The 19,802-nt window shown below is 36.5% G+C and overlaps 1 protein-coding gene and 1 long non-coding RNA gene across 3 annotated transcripts; both read left to right on the top strand.

Annotated features, from left to right (window-relative positions):
- The first annotated feature begins 842 nt into the window (after positions 1–842).
- Positions 843–11,326, top strand: LOC139114269 (uncharacterized). 2 transcript variants are annotated; one of them, XM_070675867.1, is made up of 8 exons: positions 843–1,179; positions 1,561–1,690; positions 1,920–2,096; positions 3,033–3,182; positions 3,667–3,825; positions 4,297–4,455; positions 6,587–6,855; positions 7,717–11,326. In XM_070675867.1, exons 1-8 carry the CDS (start codon positions 862–864, stop codon positions 7,927–7,929), a joined length of 1,575 nt encoding a protein of 524 aa, XP_070531968.1. In that variant the 5' UTR covers positions 843–861; the 3' UTR covers positions 7,930–11,326. The 2 variants fall into 2 exon arrangements, 1 of the variants encoding a protein (XP_070531968.1); XR_011547839.1 differs by lacking the exons at positions 843–1,179; positions 1,561–1,690; positions 1,920–2,096; ... (2 more) ...; positions 4,297–4,455; positions 7,717–11,326 and adding an exon at positions 6,155–6,234 and having other exon boundaries at positions 6,587–6,670.
- A 4,290-nt stretch (positions 11,327–15,616) lies between these two features.
- Positions 15,617–16,763, top strand: LOC139114263 (uncharacterized). Its single transcript, XR_011547837.1, has 3 exons — positions 15,617–15,775; positions 16,246–16,404; positions 16,608–16,763. It is a non-coding gene; the product is annotated as an uncharacterized lncRNA (long non-coding RNA).
- The last annotated feature ends 3,039 nt before the right edge of the window (positions 16,764–19,802 follow it).

Genomic DNA, 19,802 nt, shown 5'->3' with positions numbered 1-19,802 from the left:
CGGACAACCATCGATGTAAGTTACCATACTTTGCGCACGAAAGATAATACTAACAGATCAACAGATCCCTGGGACGCACTACTAAGATGTCTACCTCTTACTCTGCTGGTTCGATCACATTTGGATTCGCATCCCCAACACTTAGTTGATTAGAACGTTGCTTGGTTAAAACTAAAACCTTCTGAAAACAACAACGAAATTGATGGCATCGAAGCATTGTTTTCAATGTTTTCGGTACGATAATTGAATAATTCATAAGCATATATTTGCCTTTTGTACTGAGGGATACGGTGCAGTTAATAAAATTATCTTAATTTATTTAGTATCAAATTCTGTTTTGTTTGTGTATTTGTTTTTAAGTCTGTGCTTATACAGCCATTTCATGTCAAATTGCACTTGCGTTGATATAGAAAGTAATGTTTTTATAGAAGGTGCAGAGTACTTGTCGTAGTATTAGTTTGACAGTAAATTTTCATTCTTGATAACAACCCAGTTACTCAAACTCGCTGACACTTTTGAGCAAATAATAAAAATTGCACAAGTAAATAATATGTACAATATTCTCCATACTATTATGCCCATTTCTTAATCATGTGTAATCAATCAAATATTGCAGATTGTCTTGGGACCTACTGCATTGTTACCTTGTACTATTAACAGCTAATTAGTTTTTTCGAAATTATTTTAGAGTAATTGCGTTGCAGTCAAGCGTTTCTACTTTTTCCTACACTATGTACACATTATTATTAAACGTACAAGAAGCCGTTTGATAAATACAATCTTTATTTGTAATTATGTCTGACCGTTCAAAACAACGCTACATGTTGTTTTCGTCCACCAGTAATTCTTACACACTGAACAATGTCAAAGCGTGCGCTACTCTATCTCTCATTCGCTCTGAATTTTCAATTCGCGCTGCCTTTTGCATTAATCGGACATGGTTGGAGTGATTTCACGAGAGATTACATCGGAAAGATTTCTGGTCACAGTACGTCAAACTCTTACAATCCCCTGATGTGTTTTAGTCAGTGTATGCGTCACTACAAATCATGCAAAGTAGTAAGCTACATCGAGTTCTATAGTATGTGTTATTTGCACAACACTCTTCGAGACACTGAATATCACCCAGGTGCGATGGTAGCAATGAAAGATGGCTTTGAAACAGTCTTTCCGACCAAGGTATGTAATATCTAGCCTTCATATTACAAATATCATGCTCGTCTGTGTCAAGCATAGTTCCTTGGACTTTCATATGAAACAACTCCACGGCGATCGAAAGTCGTAAATCAAGCCGCCATGCTGTTTTTTCAAACACCAAGACGAAAGAAATGTAAAAATAAAGCCTCCGTTACTTTATGGAAACTAGAGACAGATAAATCGATTCATTCATGGTGGATACGTTGTCTTATCTTATTACCATTGGTTAGATTTTATGCTTATACATTTTCAGTTGTAGACTTTCTATCATTCATAAAATTAAACACTCTTGTAAAGTACGTAAAAAGCCTTATGCTGACTTAATTAAATCCAGTAAAAGTAAGCTTTTTGTGAATATTCCAGAACAAGTTAATGGAATCGTGCTCAGAGGAACCTTGTAAAAACAACGGCTGGTGTGTATCAACTCCAAGTCAATTTACTTGCGTATGTCGTGCAGAAGAGGATTTTTATGGAGACAAGTGTGAAACATCCGGTTTGTCATTATGTTGATTACATTATTAAGTATATACTTCAAGGTGTCTTGGATAAATTGGAAATAACCTGTAGTGTAATTCAAAGAGTGGAGGTAAAATGAAAATGTCAATTTTGATGACATTAAATATTTGAATAAATCAAATTGTGCGTTTTGTAATTATTGCATATGTAATATATGTATATTGCATAATTATATTATAAGTGAACCATTTATTCTTTACAAGTAGCAAGAGATATACCAGAATGGGGAACATGGACGTCGTGGTCAAACTGTCCTGTGATCTGTGGTGTGGGATACCAGGAAAGAGAAAGAGTATGTGGAGAATTGTCTACAACAGATAATGATTTCTATTGTGATGGTCACAATAGAGACTACAGAAAATGTAATGTCGACGTCTGTCCAAGTAAGATATGTATACTTCTGTAGTAAGCATTTATGCTTTGTTGTGAGATCTAAATATATAAGGTACAGTCTCTGTTTTGTTCAGTCCATGCACTCTAGTGTCAAATATTTTGATTTTACTACTGGGCCTCATGCATACTGGCATGAGTGAACCTATAGACTGTCAGCGTCAGTCCTTTTCCGGCGTTCGCATTACAAATTTCCTTTACAAATGACGATGAGCTGAAGTAAATGTAACATTATTTATGAATGTCTCTCAACACGTCTACGAACAGTGTAGATTTGAACAGTAAAATTATCGCAGTCATTTAATACGTTTTATCGTTGTGCGAAAACATCTGTCTTGATGTTTTCATTCGGTAGCTGGACAGTGTGAAAACAAGAAAACCGATCATATAATGCAACAATAGTTCGCTTCGTTGTTTTGTTACAGACCTAGATTGAGAAACACCAACCTTTAGCTTTTGGTCATGGCTTTAATACCGTTTATTGATAATATTGACCGACGAAATCAAAGCATACACAGCAATCATACTATATGTTACAAGCCAACATATTTATCGCTCTGTGCTATTTGAAAGAATATTTTCCATGCCATCCGACGAAAAGTCTACCCTCTATTCCTTTCTTGTCGTCACTAAAAATACAGGGCCATCGGAACCATTAAAACATGGATGTTATCTAAGAAAATGTCTTATTAAAAGACTCTTCAACGATTATTTCATCACTAAAGATTCGCCAATCCTCGCTCATCAAGTCAAAATTAAGTGTGATGAAAAGGTGTGATAATTATCACCAGACTACTACGGAACTGCGCACTTTCACTGCGCATGTTTCTTGTGTTCGAAAATGTATTTACCCAATTGAGAAATATACTTCATTTGTGGTCATCGCTTAGTAAAACGTTGTTTATTTTATCATATGGTTGCAATTGCAGCATGGTCAATGTGGAGTGAAGTTTATTCTGAACCACAATCGGCAAATGTAATATCTCGTGAGAGATACTGCAGATATGGAGGAACACAAAACATAGATAGCGGTTGCCAAGGGGACAGCGAACAGCAGCTCACTTCAAAGCTGAAAACAGGTAATCTGCTGAGAAACTGTATGCATCAGATAAACAGTCACAGGTTTTGTCGAGTGACATTGTCTTGTTTGTAATTATTATACATGTCATCTTGATGTCAACGTCATTACTTGACCTGAATTATGGACGGATTGCGTGAAATGTTCGTAAAGTGTCGGTTTCAAGAAACCCTAAGCTTCCTCACTATATATTCCATGTAACACCTAAGGAAAACGTACAATATCATTAGTAAAAGGATTTTCTAAGCTATTCAATATGTTCACAGTTTCTCTAAAGAAAAGAGCCTAACACCGGGAACCTTATAAGTGAGCTACGGGCACTCTTAATGAAACGTTTCTCAAAGCCCAAAGTTACCTACTGAATGCTATTTGTAAGGAAATATTCAGATCCTTTTAAGCAATCTGCTATTTTAAGCAACCTGCTATTTTAAGCAACCTGCTATTTTTCTACTGTATGTGGTCGTTAAACGTTTTCCTTTTGACAGTGCCTGTTCGAATATCTGGATCGTCAAGCCTAGGAGAAGGTTTCATTGAAATTTTCAGTGCGATTACTGGACGCTGGGGAGTAATCAATGGTGATTGGTGGGATATGAGTACAGCTAATGTGTCATGCCGTCAACTTGGATTTGCCGGAGCTTTCTCAGGTATGGACTTTTGATAAACTTGCTAGAATCTGAAAATGCAATTATTTGTGTTCTTCGTGATGACAGTCCTCACATTCCTCATCAGCTTCTCCTATTCATTCCATTATTTAGTGAGAGTTAATTTGTCACTGGTGACCATTTTAAGAATATATCTTTAACAAACATAATAGCGCGAACCCACAGATGACAAAAACTCTGAAATCGATGTTGACCTGCATTTGCTTCAGTAGCATTATAACTTTGAGTGACACCTGATCACTCAAAGTGTGTTGTCGCACTACGTGTTATATAAAGTGACACTACATACACATGGCTACACTCTATGTTAATTATGTAATCAGGGATTACTTTGTGTAACCACGTGCGGACTCTTGAATAGGTGAATTTCAATTTCCATATCGCTGTTCTCGTAAGTAATTTCGTTTTATTTGGATGGTTAGGGCTATAACAAATTTTGGTTGCAATCGACAGCTTTTGGAAATTACACATCAAATGATGAACTGACGTCTGTCGTTGGTGGCGTACACTGCAATGGCGATGAGAGATCTCTTCTGTCGTGTCATCTTTCTGAGTGGGGCAAGGTGTTCATACTATCGTCTGACGACATCGCAAGTGTAACCTGTGTGGTAGGTGGGTAGTTTAAGAACGGAATAAAAGAAGACTATACGCTCTTACTTTCCAGATTGATTGTCAAGCTGCTTTCAAATATCTTCTCCAGATTATCAAGCTGTTTCAGATCTCTTCTCTATTAAGAATATGCTGGAGTCTAACTAACTGATGCTTGAGATAGAATACATCGGTATGATTTTACTCTCTGTTTCCATTATTACTAGATGGTGGTTGGAGCAAATGGTCTGAGTGGAGTTCATGCTCCAAGTCATGTGGCTGGGGGGTTCGAACGAGATATCGACAGTGTGACAGCCCGCACCGAGAAATGGCGGGAAAGACTGTAGCAATGATGATGCAGAGGAACACAGACCCTGCAGGACTACCGGTACAAGGGAGTGTGGTGGGTACAATCTAATGCCAGAAATCTTTTTGTTAAATGAATGTAGGAATTTCAGTGTATTTAAGAATGCACGCGAATTTACTTGAAAGGAATCTGTCACAATTAATTTAAGTGTAAATATTTCGTAGCATTTCTGCTGTCTGGAATATTTTCTCTCACACAGCAAACATAACGATGTGTGCTGAAGAGCTTCATTAATGATATGTTTCTGGGCTTTCAATAGACTGTTTACCGCAATTATCACTTTTCTGTAAGAGGATTTTTAGTATGAGCGAAGTTAACGTCACGGGAACCCGTCCTGTTTCAGAACAACGTTGTCAATACGACTTCTCGACAAAAGTTTGGATGTGTGAAGTAGTGTTAGTCACCAAGTTTGAATCTATCGAGATTGTAGTTTGTAAGCCGAAAACCAATTGTAGATTGTAGGACGAATATAAACAACCAAGAGTAAAGCAATGATCAGGATAAATATGTGTAATTATGGAATTCTCTTATCAGATAATGGATTTATTGAACGATTTTCGAAATGTTATTTTCTTGTAGAGAGGATATTTCTCCTTATTGTCCGAGGACACAAAACTAAAAGGAATCATTGTCCTTGCTAAGAACCTATATATCAGACACCATTCATTTGTATTGCCGGACTAATGAAGGTAGTTGATCGACTGTAATGCGATGCGGAGGCAGGCTGCCTCCTAGCCTACCTCTTGTTTCGAGCGACAAACAGAGATATTATAGGAATAATATAATTCAAACGATAAATCATGGCCGCCTATGTTTACTTTATGTCTAAGATTGGAAGAAATACAGCATATGTTTTAGTTGACTTTTATCAAAACTCGTTATGCTCATTATGTTGGGATATTTTGTCAATTTTCACAGCCAAATATTGTAACTATGTAATTACGTTCTTAATATTGGTTGACGCATTCACTAAGCGCAGTGCACTCCATGAGTCAGCATGCCCTTAGCTTGTTCTATATATTGTGGGAAACTAACCACTCTGTTACCTTTATACGAGGATTCATGTTTTCACTTATAGTATAACACTCATGTGTATTTGAAGGACTTCCATACATTTCAAGCATAACAACGTATGGTATTGTATGAGAGACTATCAGTTTTCTCGATTGATCAATTTTAGTATTTGTTAAGTTACATGAATATTAAATTTTACAGGGAATGCACTCCCTGTGCTGCTCTCAACTTTTCCGTAAAGCCTGTCTTGCGCATTGTTTTCGTAGATTGCTCTACTTACAATATTGCCCATGGAGACGTATTTGACGATGTAACCACTCATATGTCTGTTGTAACTTTCCAATGTCATCATGGCTATATATCGAAGGTGTTGACATCAACATGCGTCGATGGAACATGGAGTTCTGCGAACCCATGCCAAGGTGAGAACACATCGATATCGCGATATGATGCAGAACAACTTGCAGCTGCTCACACTACGGGTTCGCTGCACAAATCACAAAAGCCACATTCTATAATTGTGGAACTGTGACAAGACATAAGGTCACTGTCGTTAAAAAATGCATCATGACAAGTCATCAAATTTAACTGGTATGAACATGTTTTTCTCTTGAAAGCCTTGACATTATGCAATTAGTCGATGAAGATATAAGGGATCACTTTTACACATTTAATCTCTTGCCGAGTCCTTCAGTTGGCATAAGGGTTATAACATGTGAGTTAAGAGGTAAGTCGTGATATATGTGTGATAAATTGTTTTTGTCCTTTACGCAGATCTGGACGAGTGCTCCGACAGCGGACTGAATAACTGCACAGAGCAGTGTATCAACTCAAAGGGATCTTATGAGTGTCGATGCGATACCCATGCTTTTCAATCAAAGTGCTACTACTATAGTAAAACCTCTAAAACATGGGATGATGCGAAAAATTATTGTCGAAACAGAGGTAGTCTGTCGGATCTCGTCGAAATAGAAGATCTCGATGAATTTAACTTCATTCAAGAAGTTTTTGTCCATGTGTGGATTGGGCTGAACGATCAAGCGGTATGTTAACTGAGTCATGTACGAATACAATATACCTGATTAAGGTAATATGCGCCTAGAAAGTAAAAGACTTATAAATAAACTTTTGCTCAAAATTTCCGTAAAGTATCTTTCAACCATTCTCTTTCAAAAAATCGATAATAAAAATCGAGTCACCGTGCAAATTTTGGTATTGGAGAAACAAATAACCCAAGATTTACCGATATTAATGATTCAAAATTGCCGCTATCCTGGTGTTAAATCTATGGAGGAAATTATGTTTTCGAATTTCGAAAAACTAAGCCATTGAAACGTTTCTTTCACCAAAAGCTTTAAAATGAATCCCCACAAGTGGTAGATTAGAAAAGAATTGTGAAAGTTTGAGAGTCCGAATATCGATCAACGAGGCGCGTTCTACCTTAAGTATCAATATCACGAGTCTCTTGTCAAATCCCGGTAACACTAGATGATACGATGTATGTAATTATCTTTAAGAAAATATTTTTGTGTATTTATAATTGAAATATGTGCACATTATACACATATATTATTACTTTTCGTGATTTGTTAGTCTTCCCTCTCTCAAATTTACGGGAATAATATAACCAAGTAACGGGAACAACCATATTTATTAAAGCTTTACTTCAGCTATCCTATTCCAGGCCGTAGAATGTTTTTGTGTGTTTGTACAAAGTGGTGCATAGTTTACAAAAATTTACGATATTTTTTACTGGCAGGTTTATCATTAAATTTTCTGTAAATGTTGTCCAAATGGCAATGAATTCAAATTCAAATGAAGGATAGTCTATAAAACACGTGTTCTTGAAAGAATGAACGGGAAAGTATCGATCAATAAATGTGGTTTCATTTTATCATTTGCAGAACGAAGGAGATTATAGGTGGGCTGATGGCAGTGCGTACAATCCCAGTGCAATTAGTTGGTCATCGGGCAACCCTAATAATGGTGGTTCTCCCTTTGGCAATGAAGATTGCGGTGAAATGTCAAGTTATGGGCTTAATGATAAGGAATGTGAAACAAGAATTGAATTTGTTTGTGAGCGACCAAGCGTTCAACAAATTAAAATTAAAACATGATTTTTTTTTGCAGAGTAATTAGTAGAAAAAAAACATACGTGTAATTATACTTCAACATCACCTTTCAATATTCAGCAGTATGCTTCTTCCGTTTATCCCACAATGCAATGCTGGGACCCTTTTAGGTAGTATGCGACTCGATATAAAGGACCTAAGCTTTTGCTCAAACTTCCTTCAAGCAAACTTTCAACCATTCTCGTTCAATTTCAAAAGTAAAAATCGAAGGTCAACATGCAAACTTTTTTACTTGAGAAAAAATTATCCGATATTTACCGAGATAATGAAAGTTAAATGAAAATTATTCCCCGTGTTATTTCCAAAAGGAAGGAGAAAATTCCACAAAACTAAGCCATTGAAAACTTCACATCCTCCATAAGCGTAAAAATGAGCCTCCAGAAGTGGTAGGTCAAAAGAATATTATAAAAGTTTGAGAGTCCGAATATTCTATCTCCGAAACGCATTCAACCTAAAACTGTGCTTGAAGATGTTTTGTCGTTGTATACACATTGTATCACACTGTCAAGTTACGCACTTCATGGAGCCAAAACAAGTTTGATAGCTTGTGCTTTGATTGACGACGAATACATCGGCCAGGGTAGAAATGGCCACAAATGTTATCAGTTGCCAACGGACACTGCGCGAAAAGCATCATGGAACCAGTAAGGACTATAATTACATAACTTTTCTCGCACAATTGTTACAAGAATGGAGCTTGTGCTATGGAGCTATAAATACATGGGATAGAGCACTCCAATAATGAATTTCGCCGATTGCCTTTGCTGTTCCGCATACTACTTTGATAAGTGTAAAGTTTACTAAACGTTACATTGTCCAAGCTGTGCCAATCTGTTTACATAAAGCATTTGAATAAAGCATACTTACAGTACTTCAATCACTTTTTGTCATAGTTTGTATTGTGAAATGTACCGCGAAATTGCCCCGTGCTAGGGCAAGCACCAAGCCCAAACTTTCGATGAAAGTTTCAAATCAAGGTTATGTTCGGGCAAGCATGTATTCAGATTGTTCATTATTTTAGTGGAATGGAAAAATTGAATCATTTTTGTGAGTTTCTTTCATATACATTTTTATGACATCCGTATTTATCCTTACATGTTAAGTAACCGACATCGAAGAAATTTGACGACATATTTTGATCATAGTAGCCTGTGCTGTATTTTTCCAGCCAGCTCTTACACCATTTTTCAACATATTTGGGTTTGGTCATGATATGTCTCAACTCCTAATTTGATAACCTTGAACGCTTAGGCATCTTATTACGATACATTCACAGTTTAAATTTGCATTTCCAATGGTTTTAGTAAGCCAGATTCCTTAAATCATTTCTTCATTTCATAATATAGTTTTGTATCTTTTCTCTGTTATTTTATATTCTTTCACTCAACGTTTGTTTGTAAATCATCGAATGCCTTTCCCAATGGCTGTAGCTACATTTTTGGGACTCTAACTAGTATGTTAGCTAGTTTACGTTGAATGTGGGAGATGTAGTATATAATAAATGACACAAATTCCCTATTAAACTCAGATATATATTTGGCGACACAATCAGTTACATTACTAGTCAAAATAATTACACTGGAACCATTCTGTGAAACGACCAAGAGAGTCGAGTTCCATGAGGCTCGAAACCACGATCATTTTTATATACATTTCTTTGATAATTTCTTGCAACAAATGGTATTTTACTGAACACGTCGATTTGTTGAAAGGCGTGTTTTAAAAACACAGATCTCTCATAAGTATCACTTTTCTAACTACTATATATAGACTGTTATCAGCTGGGCATGATCACATGATTCAGTCTAAAATATAAGTCACAGCCACAAATCAAACAGTACGTCCGCCCTTACCCTTATTTAGTACATCATTATCTGTAAATTTGTAACTTTTGAAGGTTTTACTTGGCATATGCATAAATATTTTGTTAAACGCCTTTTAAAATGTTTCTGCGTATTGTCTCTTAATGCCATTCATTAATGTAAAAGTGTTCTGTGATATAAAGTTCTACACTCACAAATGTTATGCAAACTGCCATATTTACTCTCATTGTGGTGAATTACTTCAGTATGTTTGAAACATTTAGGCACATCGGTGACCTTATTTGTCTGTATGTGACATCTGTTGTCGACCTATGATGGCGACCTTCGTACCTGGTAAAGTAATAACTTAGATTGTCCTAGTTCCGATGACTTCTTCTGTACTTAAACATTTTTGGACCATGAGAGCCCAGAAAGACCAAATAATGCGCGAAGACAGTTTCATATTTACAGCCTTAAAAACTTCGCAAGGTATTGTTTGACACGTATTAGCATGTACTCCTGACGGAAAACGTATATAATGCAAGCTTTTCAGTTCTTTCGATCTAACGTTGATTGATGTGAAGTTCTAATTATTAATGTATCCGAGAACTCATGACTGAATTTGAATGAATTCTCTCTCTCTCTCTCTCTCTCTCTCTCCTCTCTCTCTCTCTCTCCTCTCTCTCTCTCTCTCTCTCTCTCATCTCTCTCTCTCTGTACGACTTCAAAATTATAACCACTTTAGTTGGTTTTAAGTCTAAATGTTGTCTTTGGGATTGGAATGGTCTCATTTCATAAAATTAACGAAAAAGGGTTTACACAGATATGTAAGGCCCACAAGGAAAAATCCCCGATAAACTTATTATTATTCACTGTGTACAGCACTTTTACTCCTTACTCGAATCATTTCCCCTTCTATATAAGTAATGTTTCAATGCGATAAATTTTGTTGTTGTCTTCAGTATATTTTTAGTGTGGCAATATATTGTTCTAACCAATATTGTGTTTTCTGTATGATTACATTTAAATCTGATCGTACCTCTGACATAACAAGTATGACTTCATAGCAGTGCGTCCAAGGCCACTACTCATATTTTTCTCACCCCTACTGCTATCTTTTGTGTCTAACGTGCATACAGTCAGTGCTGAGTATGCTTGCAAAATGTTAAGTCACTTGTCTTACAGGTTTCAGACACCAAGTCGCTTGAAATTCTTCCCTATGATATCATTGGTCGATTGCGCTGGTGTTTAAAAAGGACATTAAATTTTAGTGTCTTTAAACGAGATATGTAAATTGGTGTCGTTTAACATAAAACACCTAGATTTTCATCGTATATTCTTAGGAGAAATTTTAGGAGAATGAAATTTCTGATACACCATTAAATTTTCATATCCATCGCTGCCAAAACAACTGCTATATGGAGACAGCACCTACAATTTCGTAGTTGACTTTTGTTCCTGATTTGCACTGTAGTAATTTTTGTAATTGTCCTCTCATCTTTATTTAAACACTTCATTGTAATTAACACAGACATTGTCGTTAATTAACATTAAAATAAGATTAAACTATACATTTGATGAAGATTTACTTAATATCAAAATGAAGTATCTTGATTTATATTATCACTTTCTTTGCGTATCATGTTCTTTTAAAGATTAGTTTATCACATCTGTTAGAAAAATAGTTTCAATGGTTATTAACCATTTACTGCCCTGTGTTGTTGTGCGTCCCTTTGTTCAATAGCAGGTGGGCTCCTCTAGGAAATACTGTCTAGTACTCTGAGCCACAAAATAGAGGGGGGCAGAAATAGCTCAAGAATAAACGGTCAAGAGTAGAAATGAAATTTCTGGTATCATTTTAACCTCTCTTCTAAATTTAAAATGAGTGATACCGGTACTATCCCTCCAATACACGCACACGGATACGTATCAATGATCAATAATTATGACGTCACTGGGTTTACATGTTTTACAGCAACCAAGTCAATACGTCACTTTTACTAAAAGATCATAAATTATCGCAAATGCCCGAACGTTACAAAATGGTTACACAGGAGTAAAGCCTATCGGAAAAACCATCGATGTAAGTTACCATACTCTGCACACGAAAGATAATACTAACAGATCAACAGATCCCTGGGACGCACTGCTAAGATGTGTACCTCTTACTATGCTGGGTCGATCACATTTGGATTCGCATCCCCAACACTTAGTTGATTAGAACGTTGCTTTGTCAAACCTTAAGTCTGCAAACAAAAACGAAATTGATGGCATTGAAGCATGAATATATTTTGAATATTTTAAATGACTGAAAAATTCAAAGCATATATTTGCCTTTTTTACTGAGGTCTTTGGGCAGTACTGCGTGGTTAACAACATAATCTTAATTTATTTCGTATCAAATTCTGTTTGTTTGAGTATTTGTCTGGAAGTCTGTGCTAATACAGCCTTGTCATGTCAAATCGCACTTTCATTGCTCTAATATGTAGAAAATGTTTTAAAGAAGGTAGAAAGTGTTTGTCGTAGAACTAGTTTGACAGAATATTTTCTTTCTTGATAGCAACCCTGTGGCTCAAACTCGCTGACACTTTTGAGCAAATAATGAAAATTGCACAAGTAAATAATATGTAAAATATTCCATCATACAATTATGCCTATTTCTTATTCATGTGCATCAATCAAATATTGGAGAATGTCTTGGGACCTACTGCATTGTTACCCAGTGTATTAACAGTTAATTAGAGTTTTCAAATATTATTTAATGTAATTGCTTTGCAGTCAAGCGTTTTTACTATTCCCTAGATTATGTAAACGTTACTATTAAATGTACAAGAAGTCAATTTGATGCAATATATATTTGCCCTTTAGTCTAACCATTGAAAACAATGGTTAGGTGTCGTCTTCGTCCACCAGTAATTCTTACATAAGGAGTAATGTCAACGTGTGTGTTACTTCATCTCTTTCTCGTTCTGGACTTTAAATTCGCGCTGTCCTTTTCATTACTCGGATATGAATGGAGTGGTTTCACGAGAAATTACATTGGCGAGACGTCTGGGCACAGAGTGTCGCTATCGTACAATCCCCTGATGTGTTTTACTCAGTGTATGCGTCACTACAAATCATGCAAAGCAGTAAGCTACATCGAATTCAATCGTATGTGTCATTTGCACAACACTCTTCGAGACCCTGATTATCACCCAGGTGCGATGTTTGCATTGAAGGATGACTTTGAAACAATCTTTCCGACCAAGGTATGTAATATCTAGCCTTCATATTTCTTAGACCATTCTCGTCTGTGGCAAGCATAGTTCCTTGGACTTTCATATGAAACAACTCCACGGCGATCGAAAGTCGTAAATCAAGCCGCCATGCTGTTTTTTCAAACACCAACACGAAAGAAATGTAAAAATAAAGCCTCCGTTACTTTATGGAAACTGGAGACAGATAAATCGATTCATTCATGGTGGATACGTCGTCTAATCTTATTACCATTGGTTAGATTTTATGCTTATACATTTTTAGTTGTAGACTTTCTATCATTCACAAAATTAAACACTCTTGTAAAGTACGTAAAAAGCCTTATGCTGACTTAATTTAATCCAGTAAAAGTAAGCTTTTTGTGAATATTCCAGAACAAGTTAATGGAATCGTGCTCAGAGGAACCTTGTAAAAACAACGGCTGGTGTGTATCAACTCCAAGTCAATTTACTTGCGTATGTCGTGCAGAAGAGGATTTTTATGGAGACAAGTGTGAAACATCCGGTTTGTCATTATGTTGATTACATTATTAAGTATATACTTCAAGGTGTCTTGGATAAATTGGAAATAACCTGTAGTGTAATTCAAAGAGTGGAGGTAAAATGAAAATGTCAATTTTGATGACATTAAATATTTGAATAAATCAAATTGTGCGTTTTGTAATTATTGCATATGTAATATATGTATATTGCATAATTATATTATAAGTGAACCATTTATTCTTTACAAGTAGCAAGAGATATACCAGAATGGGGAACATGGACGTCGTGGTCAAACTGTCCTGTGATCTGTGGTGTGGGATACCAGGAAAGAGAAAGAGTATGTGGAGAATTGTCTACAACAGATAATCATTTCTATTGTGATGGTCACAATAGAGACTACAGAAAATGTAATGTCGACGTCTGTCCAAGTAAGATATGTATACTTCTGTAGTAAGCATTTATGCTTTGTTGTGAGATCTAAATATATAAGGTACAGTATCTGTTTTGTTCAGTCCATGCACTCTAGTGTCAAATATTTTGATTTTACTACTGGGCCTCATGCATACTGGCATGAGTGAACCTATAGACTGTCAGCGTCAGTCCTTTTCCGGCGTTCGCATTACAAATTTCCTTTACAAATGACGATGAGCTGAAGTAAATGTAACATTATTTATGAATGTCTCTCACCACGTCTACGAACAGTGTAGATTTGAACAGTAAAATTATCGCAGTCAATTTAATACGTTTTATCGTTGTGCGAAAACATCTGTCTTGATGTTTTCATTCGGTAGCTGGACAGTGTGAAAACAAGAAAACCGATCATATAATGCAACAATAGTTCACTTCGTTGTTTTGTTACAGACCTAGATTGAGAAACACCAACCTTTAGCTTTTGGTCATGGCTTTAATACCGTTTATTGATAATATTGACCGACGAAATCAAAGCATACACAGCAATCATACTATATGTTACAAGCCAACATATTTATCGCTCTGTGCTATTTGAAAGAATATTTTCCATGCCATCCGACGAAAAGTCTACCCTCTATTCCTTTCTTGTCGTCACTAAAAATTACAGGGCCATCGGAACCATTAAGACAAAATGTCTTATTAAAAGACTCTTCAACGATTATTTCATCACTAAAGATTCGCCAATCCTCGCTCATCAAATCAAAATTAAGTGTGATGAAAAGGTGTGATAAATATCACTAGACTACTATGGAACTGCGCACTTTCACTGTGTATGTTTCTTGTGTTCGAAATTTATTTACCCAATTGAGAAATATACTTCATTTGTGGTCATCGCTTAGTAAAACGTTGTTTATTTTATCATATGGTTGCAATTGCAGCATGGTCAATGTGGAGTGAAGTTTATTTTGAACCACAATCGGCAAATGTAATATCTCGTGAGAGATACTGCATATATGGAGGAACACAAAACATAGATAGCGGTTGCCAAGGGGACAGCGAACAGCAGCTCACTTCAAAGCTGAAAACAGGTAATCTGCTGAGAAACTGTATGCATCAGATAAACAGTCACAGGTTTTGTCGAGTGACATTGTCTTGTTTGTAATTATTATACATGTCATCTTGATGTCAACGTCATTACTTGACCTGAATTATGGACGGATTGCGTGAAATGTTCGTAAAGTGTCGGTTTCAAGAAACCCTAAGCTTCCTCACTATATATTCCATGTAACACCTAAGGAATTATTGACCACCTGTTTTGCAAATGGAAGAGCTTTAAAATATGAATACAAGGGCGATTACATGGTACCAATGCATTAACGGTGAGCGAATCTTGGCTTATACCCGTCGATAGATACAATACCATTGGAAAAAGGATTTACGCGTTGGTAGATACAATATCATTAGTAAAAGGATTTTCTAAGCTATTCAATATGTTCACAGTTTCTCTAAAGAAAAGAGCCTAACACCGGGAACCTTATAAGTGAGCTACGGGCACTCTTAATGAAACGTTTCTCAAAGCCCAAAGTTACCTACTGAATGCTATTTGTAAGGAAATATTCAGATCCTTTTAAGCAATCTGCTATTTTAAGCAACCTGCTATTTTAAGCAACCTGCTATTTTTCTACTGTATGTGGTCGTTAAACGTTTTCCTTTTGACAGTGCCTGTTCGAATATCTGGATCGTCAAGCCTAGGAGAAGGTTTCATTGAAATTTTCAGTGCGATTACTGGACGCTGGGGAGTAATCAATGGTGATTGGTGGGATATGAGTACAGCTAATGTGTCATGCCGTCAACTTGGATTTGCCGGAGCTTTCTCAGGTATGGACTTTTGATAAACTTGCTAGAATCTGAAAATGCAATTATTTGTGTTCTTCGTGATGACAGTCCTCACATTCCTCATCAGCTTCTCCTATTCATTCCATTATTTAGTGAGAGTTAATTTGTCACTGGTGACCATTTTAAGAATATATCTTTAACAAACATAATAGCGCGAACCCACAGATGACAAAAACTCTGAAATCGATGTTGACCTGCATTTGCTTCAGTAGCATTATAACTTTGAGTGACACCTGATCACTCAAGTGTGTTGTCGCACTACGTGTTATATAAAGTGACACTACATACACATGGCTACACTCTATGTTAATTATGTAATCAGGGATTACTTTGTGTAACCACGTGCGGACTCTTGAATAGGTGAATTTCAATTTCCATATCGCTGTTCTCGTAAGTAATTTCGTTTTATTTGGATGGTTAGGGCTATAACAAATTTTGGTTGCAATCGACAGCTTTTGGAAATTACACATCAAATGATGAACTGACGTCTGTCGTTGGTGGCGTACACTGCAATGGCGATGAGAGATCTCTTCTGTCGTGTCATCTTTCTGAGTGGGGCAAGGTGTTCATACTATCGTCTGACGACATCGCAAGTGTAACCTGTGTGGTAGGTGGGTAGTTTAAGAACGGAATAAAAGAAGACTATACGCTCTTACTTTCCAGATTGATTGTCAAGCTGCTTTCAAATATCTTCTCCAGATTATCAAGCTGTTTCAGATCTCTTCTCTATTAAGAATATGCTGGAGTCTAACTAACTGATGCTTGAGATAGAATACATCGGTATGATTTTACTCTCTGTTTCCATTATTACTAGACGGAGGTTGGAGCAAATGGTCTAAGTGGAGTTCATGCTCCAAGACATGTGGCTGGGGGGTTCGAACGAGATATCGACAGTGTGACAGCCCTGCACCGAGAAATGGCGGGAAAGACTGTAGCAATGATGATGCAGAGGAACACAGACCCTGCAGGACTACCGGTACAAGGGAGTGTGGTGGGTACAATCTAATGCCAGAAATCTTTTTGTTAAATGAATGTAGGAATTTCAGTGTATTTAAGAATGCACGCGAATTTACTTGAAAGGAATCTGTCACAATTAATTTAAGTGTAAATATTTCGTAGCATTTCTGCTGTCTGGAATATTTTCTCTCACACAGCAAACATAACGATGTGTGCTGAAGAGCTTCATTAATGATATGTTTCTGGGCTTTCAATAGACTGTTTACCGCAATTATCACTTTTCTGTAAGAGGATTTTTAGTATGAGCGAAGTTAACGTCACGGGAACCCGTCCTGTTTCAGAACAACGTTGTCAATACGACTTCTCGACAAAAGTTTGGATGTGTGAAGTAGTGTTAGTCACCAAGTTTGAATCTATCGAGATTGTAGTTTGTAAGCCGAAAACCAATTGTAGATTGTAGGACGAATATAAACAACCAAGAGTAAAGCAATGATCAGGATAAATATGTGTAATTATGGAATTCTCTTATCAGATAATGGATTTATTGAACGATTTTCGAAATGTTATTTTCTTGTAGAGAGGATATTTCTCCTTATTGTCCGAGGACACAAAACTAAAAGGAATCATTGTCCTTGCTAAGAACCTATATATCAGACCATTCATTTGTATTGCCGGACTAATGAAGGTAGTTGATCGACTGTAATGCGATGCGGAGGCAGGCTGCCTCCTAGCCTACCTCTTGTTTCGAGCGACAAACAGAGATATTATAGGAATAATATAATTCAAACGATAAATCATGGCCGCCTATGTTTACTTTATGTCTAAGATTGGAAGAAATACAGCATATGTTTTAGTTGACTTTTATCAAAACTCGTTATGCTCATTATGTCGGGATATTTTGTCAATTTTCACAGCCAAATATTGTAACTATGTAATTACGTTCTTAATATTGGTTGACGCATTCACTAAGCGCAGTGCACTCCATGAGTCAGCATGCCCTTAGCTTGTTCTATATATTGTGGGAAACTAACCACTCTGTTACCTTTATACGAGGATTCATGTTTTCACATATAGCATAACACTCACGTGTATTTAAAGGACTTCCATACATTTCAAGCATAACAACGTATGGTATTGTATGAGAGACTATCAGTTTTCTCGATTGATCAATTTTAGTATTTGTTAAGTTACATGAATATTAAATTTTACAGGGAATGCACTCCCTGTGCTGCTCTCAACTTTTCCGTAAAGCCTGTCTTGCGCATTGTTTTCGTAGATTGCTCTACTTACAATATTGCCCATGGAGACGTATTTGACGATGTAACCACTCATATGTCTGTTGTAACTTTCCAATGTCATCATGGCTATATATCGAAGGTGTTGACATCAACATGCGTCGATGGAACATGGAGTTCTGCGAACCCATGCCAAGGTGAGAACACATCGATATGATGCAGAACAACTTGCAGCTGCTCACACTACGGGTTCGCTGCACAAATCACAAAAGCCACATTCTATTGTGGGACTGTGACAAAACATAAGGTCACTGTCGTTAAAAAATGCATCATGACAAGTCATCAAATTTAACTGGTATGAACATGTTTTTCTCTTGAAAGCCTTGACATTATGCAATTAGTCGATGAAGATATAAGGGATCACTTTTACACATTTAATCTCTTGCCGAGTCCTTCAGTTGGCATAAGGGTTATAACATGTGAGTTAAGAGGTAAGTCGTGATATATGTGTGATAAATTGTTTTTGTCCTTTACGCAGATCTGGACGAGTGCTCCGACAGCGGACTGAATAACTGCACAGAGCAGTGTATCAACTCAAAGGGATCTTATGAGTGTCGATGCGATACCCATGCTTTTCAATCAAAGTGCTACTACTATAGTAAAACCTCTAAAACATGGGATGATGCGAAAAATTATTGTCGAAACAGAGGTAGTCTGTCGGATCTCGTCGAAATAGAAGATCTCGATGAATTTAACTCATTCAAGAAGTTTTTGTCCATGTGTGGATTGGGCTGAACGATCAAGCGGTATGTTAACTGAGTCATGTACGAATACAATATACCTGATTAAGGTAATATGCGCCTAGAAAGTAAAAGACTTAAACTTTTGCTCAAAATTTCCGTAAAGTATCTTTCAACCATTCTCTTTCAAAATCGATAATAAAAATCGAGTCACCGTGCAAATTTTGGTATTGGAGAACAAATAACCCAAGATTTACCGATATTAATGATTCAAAATTGCCGCTATCCTGGTGTTAAATCTATGGAGGAAATTATGTTTTCGAATTTCGAAAAACTAAGCCATTGAAACGTTTCTTTCACCAAAAGCTTTAAAATGAATCCCCACAAGTGGTAGATTAGAAAAAAATTGTGAAAGTTTGAGAGTCCGAATATCGATCAACGAGGCGCGTTCTACCTTAAGTATCAATATCACGAGTCTCTTGTCAAATCCCGGTAACACTAGATGATACGATGTATGTAATTATCTTTAAGAAAATATTTTTGTGTATTTATAATTGAAATATGTGCACATTATACACATATATTATTACTTTTCGTGATTTGTTAGTCTTCCCTCTCTCAAATTTACGGGAATAATATAACCAAGTAACGGGAACAACCATATTTATTAAAGCTTTACTTCAGCTATCCTATTCCAGGCCGTAGAATGTTTTGTGTGTTTGTACAAAGTGGTGCATAGTTTACAAAAATTTACGATATTTTTTACTGGCAGGTTTATCATTAAATTTTCTGTAAATGTTGTCCAAATGGCAATGAATTCAAATTCAAATGAAGGATAGTCTATAAAACACGTGTTCTTGAAAGAATGAACGGGAAAGTATCGATCAATAAATGTGGTTTCATTTTATCATTTGCAGAACGAAGGAGATTATAGGTGGGCTGATGGCAGTGCGTACAATCCCAGTGCAATTAGTTGGTCATCGGGCAACCCTAATAATGGTGGTTCTCCCTTTGGCAATGAAGATTGCGGCGAAATGTCAAGTTATGGGCTTAATGATAAGGAATGTGAAACAAGAA

This window comes from Ptychodera flava, chromosome 2 (assembly GCF_041260155.1).
Source record: "Ptychodera flava strain L36383 chromosome 2, AS_Pfla_20210202, whole genome shotgun sequence".
NCBI lineage: Eukaryota > Metazoa > Hemichordata > Enteropneusta > Ptychoderidae > Ptychodera > Ptychodera flava.
Note: the sequence above shows the minus strand (reverse complement) of the source record. Positions and strands in the feature narration are given on the sequence as shown.